The 12,047-nt window shown below is 42.6% G+C and overlaps 2 protein-coding genes across 3 annotated transcripts in view; both read right to left on the minus strand.

Moving 5' to 3' along the window:
- LOC311519741 (zinc finger and SCAN domain-containing protein 20-like) lies at positions 1-2,688 on the minus strand. Its single transcript, XM_084626597.1, has 2 exons — positions 1,514-2,688; positions 1-526 (listed from the first exon to the last, which is right to left on the minus strand). The coding sequence occupies exons 1-2, from the start codon at positions 2,097-2,099 to the stop codon at positions 510-512; spliced, it is 603 nt and encodes a 200-aa protein (XP_084482723.1). The 5' UTR covers positions 2,100-2,688; the 3' UTR covers positions 1-509.
- TBC1D19 (TBC1 domain family member 19) overlaps positions 1-6,862 on the minus strand; it is a 112,318-nt gene extending 105,456 nt beyond the window's left edge. For both annotated transcript variants that reach the window (XM_084626596.1, XM_084626595.1), the window contains exon 1: positions 6,618-6,862. In XM_084626596.1, the coding sequence (XP_084482722.1) occupies positions 6,618-6,719 (102 nt within the window). In that variant the 5' untranslated portion in view covers positions 6,720-6,862. The remainder of the gene's footprint in view (positions 1-6,617) is intronic.
- Positions 6,863-12,047: the final 5,185 nt, after the last annotated feature.

A 12,047-nucleotide genomic window follows, 5' to 3' on the forward strand; every position in this document is an offset into this window, starting at 1 on the left:
TAACTCACAAGATAGCCCGGGTAGGGTATGAGAGTAGGGTAGGAGGGAAGGAAAAGGCCACTTTAAAACTTCTTGAATGACAGCCTTCTGTTGCTTGGGCTGTCCACTGGGATCGAGTGGTTGGGTGCCCGGAGCCTCCTCCCCCACGTTCTTGGGCATCTGGGTGAGGAGGCTATGGAACTTGGGAAGGAGGGAGGGCAGTTAAACAGAGGTTGCAGCAGCAGTCTGTGATCCTGCTGCCATTCATGAACCTCCACAAGACGCTGGAGCATGTCCGTTTGATCCCTCAGTAGCCCCAGCGTTGCCTCATGCCTCCTCTGATCTTCCTGCCACCACCTCTCCTCACGTTCGTCGGCCACTTTCCTGTACTCTGTTATTGTGTCCCTCTACACATTCTGCTGAGCTCTGTCAGTGCCGGACGACTGCATGAGCTCAGAGAACATTTCATTGCGTGTGCGTTTTTTTCACCGCCTTATCTGAGATAGCCTTTGGGACGGAGGACGGAGGCTTCAAACATTTGTAGCTGCTGGAGGGAAAAAAGGGAGTAAAGTATTTAAAAAGATACATTTTACAGAACAATGGCTATACTCTTTCACGGTGAACACCACTATTCACATTACATAGCATATGTGATTTTGGTACAAGGTCGCATTTTGCATCTTATATTGAGTGCCTGCGGCTTTGGTGTTAGAGATCACACATGCAGTGCCGGGCAACAGAATTCAGCTTGCAGGCGGCCATGGTAAGCCATAGTCTTTCGGCTTCTGCAACCTTCATAACAGCAGCACCCTCCGCTCCCATACCAAGCAAAGCACACTGAGTTGGCCATTTAGTGCTGCGGTTTTCCTGTTAACATGCAGCAGCAGAAACCAAACTAACCCCCCGCCCCCGCTATCCAATTCTCTGGGATGACTGCTGTATTCCTCACCCCACCGTGTGGCTGGCATCAGGGAAGATCCCTGCTAGCCAAACGCAAACAGCTCAGCGCCAATGCCCCCTGCCACCGCATGGCTAACTGCGGGGCGGATTTCTTTTCAGCCACAGGCAAACAGCCCAGTAGGAACAGCCACTTCTGAATGTCCCCTTAATTAAATTCGCCTATTTCAACCAGGTTACCATGAACGATATCACTCTCCTGAGGATAACACAGAGAGCTAAAGAACGGATGTTGCTTGAATGCCAGCAAACACCAGGACCATACGCTGCCAGGCTTTGTCATGCAGTGATACCAGATTACTTGCTCCTAGCATGACGTGGTAAAGTGTCCTACCATGGAGGATGGAATAAGGCTGCTCTCCCCAGGAACCTTCTGCAAAGGCTTTTAGACTACCTCCAGGAGAGCTTCATGGAGATATCCGTGGAGGATTTCTGCTCCACCCCCAGACATGTTAACAGACTCTTCCAGAAGCTGTACTGGCCACGAATGCATCCCAAGTTCTCAGGGCTACTTAATCATTAAAAAACAAAACACTTGCTTTTATAACATGTATTATATTTTAAAAGGTACACTCACCAGAGATCCCTTCTCCAGCTTCGTTGGGTTGGGAGAGTATTTCAGTACGGGTGATAAAAAGATCCTGGCTGTCAGGGAGAACGGTGTGCTGTGTGCTCTCCTCAAGCTCGTCCTCCTCATCATCTTCCCCGTCCGCAAAATCCTCAGGCATGGCGGAGAATACCCCATCATTGGAGTCCACAGATAGGGGTGGAGTAGTGGTGGCGGCCCCCCTTAGAATTGCATGCAGCTCAGCATAGAAGCGGCATGTCTTGGGCTCTGTCCCGGAGCGTCTGTTTGATTCTTTGGTTTTCTGGTACGCTTGTCTGAGCTCCTTAAGTTTCACACGGCATCGTGTTGTGTCCCTGCTGTAGCCTCTGTCCCTCATGGCCTCAGAGATTTTTTGAAATGTTTTGGCATTTCGTCTTTTGGAACGTAGTTCTGATAGCACGGATTCCTCTCCGCATACAGCGATCAGATCCAGTACCTCCCGTTCGGTCCATGCTGGAGCTCTTTTTTGATTCTGGGACTGATGAGCTCGCCTGGCCAAACAGGAAATGAGATTCAAAAGCTCCCGGGGCTTTTCCTGTATACCTGGCCAGTGCATCCAAGTTGAGAGTGCTATCCAGAGCGGTCACAATGGTGCACTGTGGGACAGCTCCCGGAGGCCAATACCTTCAAATTGCGTCCACACAAACACTAATTCGAAACAGCGACGTCCATTTCAGCAGTAAACCCCTCATTAGGGAGGAGTACAGAAATCAGTTTTTAAGAGCCCTTTATGTCGAAAAAAAATGGCTTCGTTGTGTGGACGGGTGCAGGGTTAATTCATCTTAACGCTGCTAAATCCGACATCAACTCGTAGTGTAGACCAAGCCTAACTCTCCCCATGCACTGTATGGGAAGGCTAGGTGCCAAACTGTGGGCTGTGAATTCCAGTGGGCAGGAGGGGCACTTAGGAGTTAATTTAAGTCTCCTTTGTGAATCTAGCCTTCGGTCCCTACCCTCTAGTTACTGTGGCTCAGAGGTATATTCAAACCTTTTTAATACTCTTGGGTTAAAGTTAATCTGCGATCAGAGTGAATTATCAAAGATAACTCTGAATCTTTATGCAGGTCTCTAGCTTCTCACATCAACTTGATGCTGAAGAGTCCAGTAAAACAAGTTGCTGTTTCCACTGTGTGCTTGACAACTTAATTATCCTAAATGGTATAAATAATATATCATACATGAAAATTCAAGAAATAAAGGAGAAGTCTTCTCTTCTTTACAGTCCCCTTTTCCTTCTTGTACCCAAAACGTAACCGACTGGTATCTCTACTCAGAGTCCAAAGACTCAACATTCATAAACATCATTCTTAAGAAACCCAGTTTTTTCAAAAGTTCTGTAAGTTGACAACAGAAACCGTTCTTTTTGAGCTCTGCCTGCTAGAACTAAAAAAAAAAAGTAAAAACATTAATGAGTATAGCAAGAATTTTGTTGTTATTTTAAATATTAGTTCCTCAATGTTTTAATTAGGCTCAGTAAATATCACTAACTCTAAAAAAACTCTGGACACTAATTTTAAGGGGGCACTATGTGGACACAAATCTTGATTTACACCCTGACATTTGTCTGATATTGTACATGCACATGCATACAAAATTTTGAATGATTTGAGGGTTTACAATGTTATTTACAGAGAACTCCCAAAGTGATTTTTTATATTTTTTAAAAACAAATAAGAGCTAAAAGTAACTAAAATAAAGTTAAGTTTTCTCTTGGAAGAATTTAGATCAGCAACACAACGGATCTCAATATCGTTGAGATTTATCTAAAATTGGTTTCATGTAGAGATGTTCAATTCTGCAGTTAGTACAGATTTATTTATACTGCAATGTTCAGGTCAGAAACAGAATGTAACTAACAAGCAGACCAGAACATAGATCATGTTCCAGAGATAAATAGGAGTTGAGGTGCCTTGCATAAGAATAGCAAGATTTTGTACACGATCTGCGGCTTCAAAGTTAGCCAATATAATGGTCTGATTAGGCAGTAATTTGAGATAACAATAACAAAATTCAACAAATCACAAAAACAAAACAGAGAAGGCCTGGATGCCTCCCCCCGGCCCCTACAAAAAAACAACCATTACAACCAACCACTACAGAGAAAACTTGAACACAGATCAGAGTTTTGGCAGAAAAGATAAAACAAGTGAGATCTATAGTGTTTGTAAGGGGAGGATAATTGTGAGGTTCATAAATTAACTCAGGATCAAACAGAATGCACATATTCCTGGAAAAACCCAGGATCCAAAGGTAACCTCTTAAAAAGCAAGAATAAATGACGGAACAATAGCAATCAGAGCCAAGAAACACTACCTCAACTTTGTCTGTATTAATTTAAACTACAAATCCCCAAAACCAGCTAATCACATTTAGAAATGTTTTTGTAGGTAGACATCAAATAATGTCAAGTTCAAGCTGCTCTCTTCACCTTTACAAAGCTTCATCCTACTCTACATCTCTCTATCCTCATCTCCTAAGTACTCGCAATATTTAAACTCTGGCCAATCTGCCTTCTTCTTGCCCAATTTGTCTCCTTTACCTTCTCCATATGATTGGAATAATCTCTCTACTAATATATACCAAGCTCCTTCCACAAACTTCTAAAATCCACCTGTTCTGTGAAGTTTTTAAGAGAAACCGGGCTGTGGCCATTATGTTCTGTTCTGTTTGTACTGTTGGTTTTCACTTATATATCTAGATTATAAATCTTCTTTTGTGTTTGGTAGTGACCTACATAGCACTTACAACACTATATTCATTTACTTATCTATATAAACAAGAGAGCAGAAGATACAGATCTGAAATAGCAGACAACAATTTTATATAATTATGATTGCTAATACAGGTTTTTATGTTTAAGTTTTTTATTTTTATCTATTTAAATTTCAAAATTGTGGGAAATTATGGAGGAGGCTAGACAATGGCCAGTCAGACAACTACTTAATGACAGAAAATGTTAAGATTCAAAAAGTTCAAACTTTATAATACACAAATTGTCAGCATCATATGTCAAAATATACAAAGTAAATATAATTAAATCAAATTCTAACAAGTTTGCAAGCAGCATTTTTCTTAGTTTGGCTATCTGTAAATTACCTTTATCATTGATGGAAATTTTTTTTTGTCAGTTTGTGTGTGTACATCGAAATGGACATTTATCAATAAAAATCTAATCCTTTCAAGACTATTTAATAACAATGAAACTCAGGAACAGCACTAATAGACATACAGAAAATAATACAGGGTCCAACGCATAATCCTGTCGGAAGCCTACACTGACATAAAAGTGAAATGGCATGATCCCATGCAGAACCCAAAAATTTGAGAGCTATAAATTAAATCAATAGAGCACTGAATCATGGAAGTCAAAAGTGGACAGCCACGGAACATAGACTTGTCTAATACAGGAATACTAACTAAAGTAAGGCAAATAACCATTTGTTTTATCCACTAAAACATCATTTGTACAACAACAGGGACACTGTAAATTTAAAATATTGTCCACAATTTAAATTTTGTTAAAAAAAAATTATAAAACATAATACCAAAATAAATGTTTTCATAATGTGTTTAAAGTTTGAAACCCAGAACTAAGAACCTGAAAATAAAACTGATAAACTAGAAAAAAGTTAAAAATTGACTTTATTGATTTTATTACCAAGCCATGAGAAAGGTATAAAGAAAAAAAGATAGTAACAAAAACTGGAGTTTTAAAATTATTTCTGTATTAACAATCTAAGGGCTGTTAGAAACATAAAAAAGTTGTTTGTTTACAATATCTTCAGGTTGACAGCATTTATTTATATAGCCAGTCCTATTAAATAACCATCTCTAAAATAAATCCAGACTAATATAGGCAATGCAAATTATTAACCTGAAGGAATGACCAAACACGGTCCTTCAAAATGTTAAGCATGTGTGTAAGTGTTTGCAGGATCAGGGCCCTAACTCAGAATAATGCACTTCAGAAATGAACAGTTGTAAAGTAAGCTGCTATAAAGAAACCAGAAATGTAGCTTGCTTACTTTAAACGAGATTTTCTAAAAAGCCTATTTAAAAAAAAAAATCAAACAGAAAGGCCCACAAGAAAACAATCAAGACATTAACAAGCAATGTAAAGTAAATAAAAGTTCTCAAAAGAAACTACAGAGAATAGGATCATGAAAACAGATATTGCCATGAACAATAAGACAAGAGGTCATCCACAAGAAAAAAACGTGGAGGGGGGAATACATGAAGACAGAGTTTTAGGTTACAAATTTACAAATTCAGTTCAGGCCATAATGTTTGTGGCTGTTCCACCTCAAACAATCCACAGGACAGGATGTCCACTAAGGAGATACGTATTAGATGTAGAGTGCAGTGAGAAACCTTATGCTCAGATAAACTGGTTAGTCTCTAAGGTGCCACAAGTACTCCTTTTCTTTTTGCGAATACAGACTAATACGGCTGTTTCTCTGAAATCAGTGAGAACAAAGGATCACAATTATTACAGCATCATTTTCTGGTGCATATTTCATTTATTTTCCTTCCTTTTCACCAAATCCTTATGTTCTGAGGGGAAACCGCAGGAGGAGAGGGAGTTAAAAAAAACTTGCATCTCAAATTAAGGATTAAAAAACGACCCAATTCATTTGGTGGAGCAATTTGAATGAGTGCGACTTTAACCATATTATTAATACACACAGCAAAATCCTCCCTGCCCAGAGGGAGTGGATATAACTACTACCCTGACAGTTAAGCAGCGAGTCTCCCGGCCCTGCAGAAGAGTGAAAGGTTTAGGGCAGGTCTGACTCCCTCTCCTCTGGGCACACACAGGCTTCCCACGCTCATGCCGCCCTGCGGCATCCGCCCAGCAGTGTCAGGGGCGAGTGCCGGCCGTGTGCGTCCAGCCAAGGGGGGAAGGGAGGACAAGCGGCTGGGGTGAGGGGCGGGACGGAGAGAGGGACACAGAGAAAGGCCGTGGGGGAAGGAAGCAGAAAGGGAGACAGACGCATGGAAGGACGGGGTGGGGGTGGAGCGGGTCAGGCAGGCAGCGAGGGGAGGACAGCCAAGGGCCGGGGACTGGGCTCACCCGTGCCTGCCGCTCCAGCTGGGAGTGGAGGCTGGAGCCCTTCAGCCGCTGCACGATCTGAGCGATGGCCAAGGAGAGCCCAGTGTCCGGCTCCAGCATCATCCCGGCGCACACCGGAGGGATTTGTGCCCGGCCAACACGCCTCGCCGCCGCAGCGGGGGAGCCGTAGTAGCGGGACCAATTTCAGGGAGACACCCTCGCTCCCTCCTGCCCCTCTCCCGCTACTTCACTGACGGCGTTACCAGGCAACTAAGGGAGCGGAAAGCGGCGCTCGGCTGCGGATTCCGGCTGGAAACTGGCTCCCCAGAGCAGAGTTCCGGTCTCCGGGCCTTCCCCCGCGTTGTTCTGCGCTAGCCCAGGCCACCGTAAAGACAGGGTGACATGACTGCTGGCCCTGGCGATACCAAAGGCAAAACTAGACTCTACTGCAAAAGGCCAGTATTTCACCCTCAGCCCCTGAGCAGGGGACAGGCTCCCAGCCCCACCTGCTGTCCAGAATAAGAGACACCCCGCTCCCCCAGCACGGCTGGCAGCATTCACGAGTGTCACCACCAATGTGTTCCACCTATGGATCCAGTCACCATGACAGGGTGCTCTCCCCCCCACCTGCCTCACACACTGTTCCTATGTCTTGTGTTACACTTTCCTGAGCCCTGCAAGCCTACTGCCTCACCACAGCACCCCATGGCAAAGCCATGACGTATCATCCCTGGGCTTTGCATGCCATCCTGGGCTGGGACCACACGGTAATTAAAGCATTGGGGTGCTTAGAATTGGGAGGCCTACCCTGTACTCTTAGCTCTGCCACTGACTTCCTCTGAGTCTTTGGCAAGACTTTTAGGCCTGCCATAAAAAATGAGATTGACCTAGCTATGGCAGTCAGGGCTGTGAAAAATTTTATGCCCCAAGTGCCAGGCCTAGGAAGAATTATTCTATCACTGTAGCTACAGCCTATTGCTGGAAAACCTCCACCCATTGAAAAAGGACGTGTCTACACTACAGCAGCATAGATGCAGCTACAGTGACCTCCCACATATTCCTGGTATACGGGACATTCCAGTACTTCTGGGAATGGCCCCCGCTGGCCTGACCTTAGACATTCAGTTAGGGTTACCATATTTCAAGTTCCCAAATAGAGAACACTACCGGGGAGCGTTGGAGGGGGAAGGAGGGTTCAATTTTTATGGCAATATCATACCATGCCACCCTTACGTCTGCGCTGCTGCTGGCAGTGGTGCTGCTTTCGGAGCTGGGCGGCTGGTCAGCAGCCGCCACTTCCAGCCATCCAGCTCTGAAAGTGGCGCTGCTAGCAGCAGCAGTGCAGACGTAAGGGTAGCAAACCAGTAAACATACACACCGTAATTAGGACATGCCAGGAATTGCAATTCTACCAGAAACAATGTTGGAAAAAGGACAAGCAAGAAAAAATCATGGACCTTTCTTCATATTTCAAAAATCTGCTCAGACAGAGAACAGAGGACCAAAAAGGAGGCCATATCTGGGAAAATCTGGATGTAAGGTAACCCTCCACTTGATACATCTGCAATCATGCTGCACAGGGAACATCATTTTTAAAAGCATGCCACTGCACCCCTGCCCCCCGCCCCAACCCCGCATGACTTTGCATGCAAGGTCACACCAGCATGGAGGGGAGCAGCACGCTCTTCAAAAGAATGTCCCCCAGCTGATACTGGACCCCATCTGTTTTTGTCTGAGTATCAGATAGGGGACAAACGCTGGAAAAGCAGGACTGTCTGGTTTAATACAGGCCTGCCAAGCTGTAGCTCTGCGTTTGTTGTTCTTGTAATGTAGACATAGCCTTAGCCATTCTGTACCTCAGTTTCCTTCTAAAACTTGACAAAGTATCACACAATATAAGAAATCAGAAGTAGGTGTTGGGAAAGCCAGGGGAGGTGGCTTGAAGAATGAAATTCAATAATCTTTAACAAACCAAAATTTGACTTACAAAAGACAACAATCAGCACTACCCAGAATCGTTAACAAGCAGTCTAAATGGGATAGTTATCCTGTTTTCCTATGAGCTCTAATCTTATGAACAAGTTTTTTCATTACTTTGTCACAGTCTCTCTCTCTCTCTTTTGGAATTAGATGTGTCCCCATCTCTGCACAGTGAGAGCATGTCTCACCACTGCTACCAAATGTTGTTTTCAAGTGAGATAATCTGATAGATTATAAAGTGATCAGTGGGAACAATGGTCCAACCAGGCTGAATCCTCCCTAACTGTCTTAAAAATAAAATGTTTGTCAAGCAAAGTGGCACTTATTTTTTACCCCAGACATTTGTCACTGCTGTGTACAGCTTGCCGGTCCATTAAAAATGGATGTGAACATCTTTAGAAGACAGAGGCAAAGGTAACATATGAAGTGTCAAGATGAAGTCTCAAATATTGGTGGAAATACTGTTTGAAAGAAGGTTTCCTTTAGAAAATAGATGTTTGATTCAATGAGATGATGCTTGAGCACCTTCTACTACCATAGAGCTTAATGGAAGTGGAGTATACTCAACCTGTCTTCAGAGGTGTTCAACATTTCACAGTACACTATAGAAAAATTATTTCTAACAATCTCATTTATGGCCCAATCATGCAAGTATATCATTGTTGTTATTTTCTCCAATAGGACTACATGTGTGAGTAAGGATTGATGAGGCCCACAATGTTTTGATGAAGCTGACAACATATCAGGTCTTACAAAAATTACAAAATAGAAAAAAGGGCAATTTCTGTCAATGATTCACCTTCATCAACTTTAAGAAATATTAAAATCACTGCAAAGAAACATGGCACCATATCTTGACAAGTTTTCATATTTTATTTTAAATAACCAATTCCTGTTGTGTAATGAAATTTTTTTTGCTAATACCATAGATGCAGTCTGCAGAATATAGGAAAGATTGCATCATATATTTTGAATTATTAAGGCAGAAAAGATCTCTTATTGCAAAGACTATTCTTTATGAAAAGTAATATATTTTATCTAATAGATGTCTGAACATGAAAGCTAGATTTCCCTACGAATAACTACAAGGCTTAATACTCTAGTTTAGAGAATTTGACAATGCTTCTGTTCTTGATTTTAGATATATTATTTGTCTTCACAGATCTTGGCTTTACATAAATTGAAGCCTTCTGTTGACAATAACTTATTTTTATATTGAGAAGATGTGGCTTGGGAAATAATGTCAACTACTTTTTCATATTCATTTTAAATAGCATGTAGCAATTTTGAGTTACCAAGTTTGTAAAACAGGTATGTGCACAGAGGTCCTGATTCTCCAGTCATGTTAGTTTTATAAACATACTCGACTAACATCAGTAGTGTATTCTCTGTCTAAGATAGGGGCAGGTTCTTTTATGGAATATTTAATCAAAGTTTAAAATAATCTGGTATATATTTGTTCAGTGCCTGGAATACATATATTCCATTATAAAGCAGTATCAGAGTGAGCGTCAAACCTTCAGCTACAATAGTCCTTATGCAGGGCCCTGTGCTCGTTAATCAAAATTCTCTTTGACTTCAGTTCGGTCATTGACTTTAATGGGAATCTGATAGAGTAAGTACTCCGAGGGGAATTCTACACCAAAAAATTAAAAATTCTGCACACATTTTAAAATTCTGCAAAATTCTGCATATTTTATTTGTCAAACTAACACAATATAAACATGCCAGTTTCAATTATTTTGGTAATTTATTTCAAAATACTTGTCAGCAAGTATGTCTGTAATAATACAGACACAAAAAAAGATTCCTTACTATGCATGTTAATACAGAACTTTGAGTAATTCATTTAAACTACAATACAGAAACATATATCCGCACCCCTTAGAAGCAGTGTAAAGGCTTGGGGGAGTCAGGCATAATGGAGGAGCTGAGGGAGAGGGAAGGAGCTTGGGAGTGAACCTGGAGGATTGTTGGGTGTGGGTAGGAGAAGTATGGAAGTTTCGGGGAGGGGCCAGGATTGTTAGGGAGTTGGGGAGCCTCCTCCATTCAAACCCTGGCTGATCCTGAGCCTCTCCCATTCAGTCAGGCACATCTGCCCCTGTGCCCCTGCACCCCCACATCCCCATCTGGCCTTGGAGACTCCCACCCCCATGTAGCCTTGGAACCCCTATCCCCCTGTGACCTTGGAGCCCTCCTACCCCCCATGCCCATGTGCTCCAGGGCACCCCCTCCCATTCAGCCCCTGGCTCAATGCTGTCACCCCACTAGCTCCTGAGCCCCTGCTCCAGTCTGTCCCCCCACTAGTCCTTCTGAACCCTAGTCTGTGACCCACCCCAGCAGCATCGTGTGCCCCATTCTGTCTCCTAACCTAGCTCCACTGGCAGACTGCTATAACGAATGCAGCCAGTTCTGGAGCCTCAGTGACCTCTGATGGGTTAAAGGCAGAACTGAAGCACTTCTTGGGCAGAATGTATTTTCTGCAGGAAACAAAATTCTGCACCAGACATGAATTCTGCATGTGTGCAGTGGCACAGAATTCCCCCCAGGAGTAAGGAAGGACTGCAGGATCTGTCATGTTAGTTCCAGAATTTCTGTCATTCCTATAACAGGGCTTTGGTGATAATCATAGTTAAAGAGAACCAGTCTTCTCCCTGCATGAAAGTATATTTCATTATTTTATGAGGAATTGGCAGGCATTCTGACATATGACAGATGCAGCTGAATTATTTACCAAAAGTTTACCAGACATTTCAGTTGGTAAATTTGTTTATTAAAATATTTTCAAATAAAGATTACAAATTAAAGAATGATCCAAGGAGAGCTACACAATCTCTTAGGGATTTGGGGTCCTTTCCTGATGGTTATGAGCTCAGAGGATAACTTCAATGACTATCAAAGGGAGAACATCTAGTTTTGCTTCTGTTATCAAGATTCCTGAGACATCCTCTACCTTTAATCTTGAATTTAACATTTGCTCCCTTAAAAAAAAGGACAACAAGAAGCATTTGAAAAATTAGCTACAAAATGGAAACACTAAATGAGCAGAACAGAAGAGCTTTCATAAGTTTCTCTTAGTTTTATCTTCTGTGATAGAGCTTTCCTCTCGTTGTAGGAATGAATACTTTTATATCACCTAAAGAAGGCACAGGGCACTGACTGAAAATCTGAACCAACTATGGACTAGCATCTTATCTTATAGCTCTCGCTCAGTGGCACAGCATCTGTCATAAATATAAAGGGAAGGGTAAACACCTTTAAATCCCTCCTGGCCAGAGGAAAAACCCTTTCACCTGTAAAGGGTTAAGAAGCTAAGACAACCTCGCTGGCACCTGACCAAAATGACCAATGAGGAGACAAGATACTTTCAAAGCTGGAGGGGGGGGGAGGGGAAACAAAGGGTTCTCTTTGTCTGTGTGTTGTTTTTGCTGGGACCAGAGCAGGAATGCAGATCAGAACTCCTGTAAAGGG

The sequence above is a fragment of the Lepidochelys olivacea genome, assembly GCF_965140295.1.
Source record: "Lepidochelys olivacea isolate rLepOli2 genome assembly, chromosome: 4".
Classification (NCBI taxonomy): domain Eukaryota; kingdom Metazoa; phylum Chordata; order Testudines; family Cheloniidae; genus Lepidochelys; species Lepidochelys olivacea.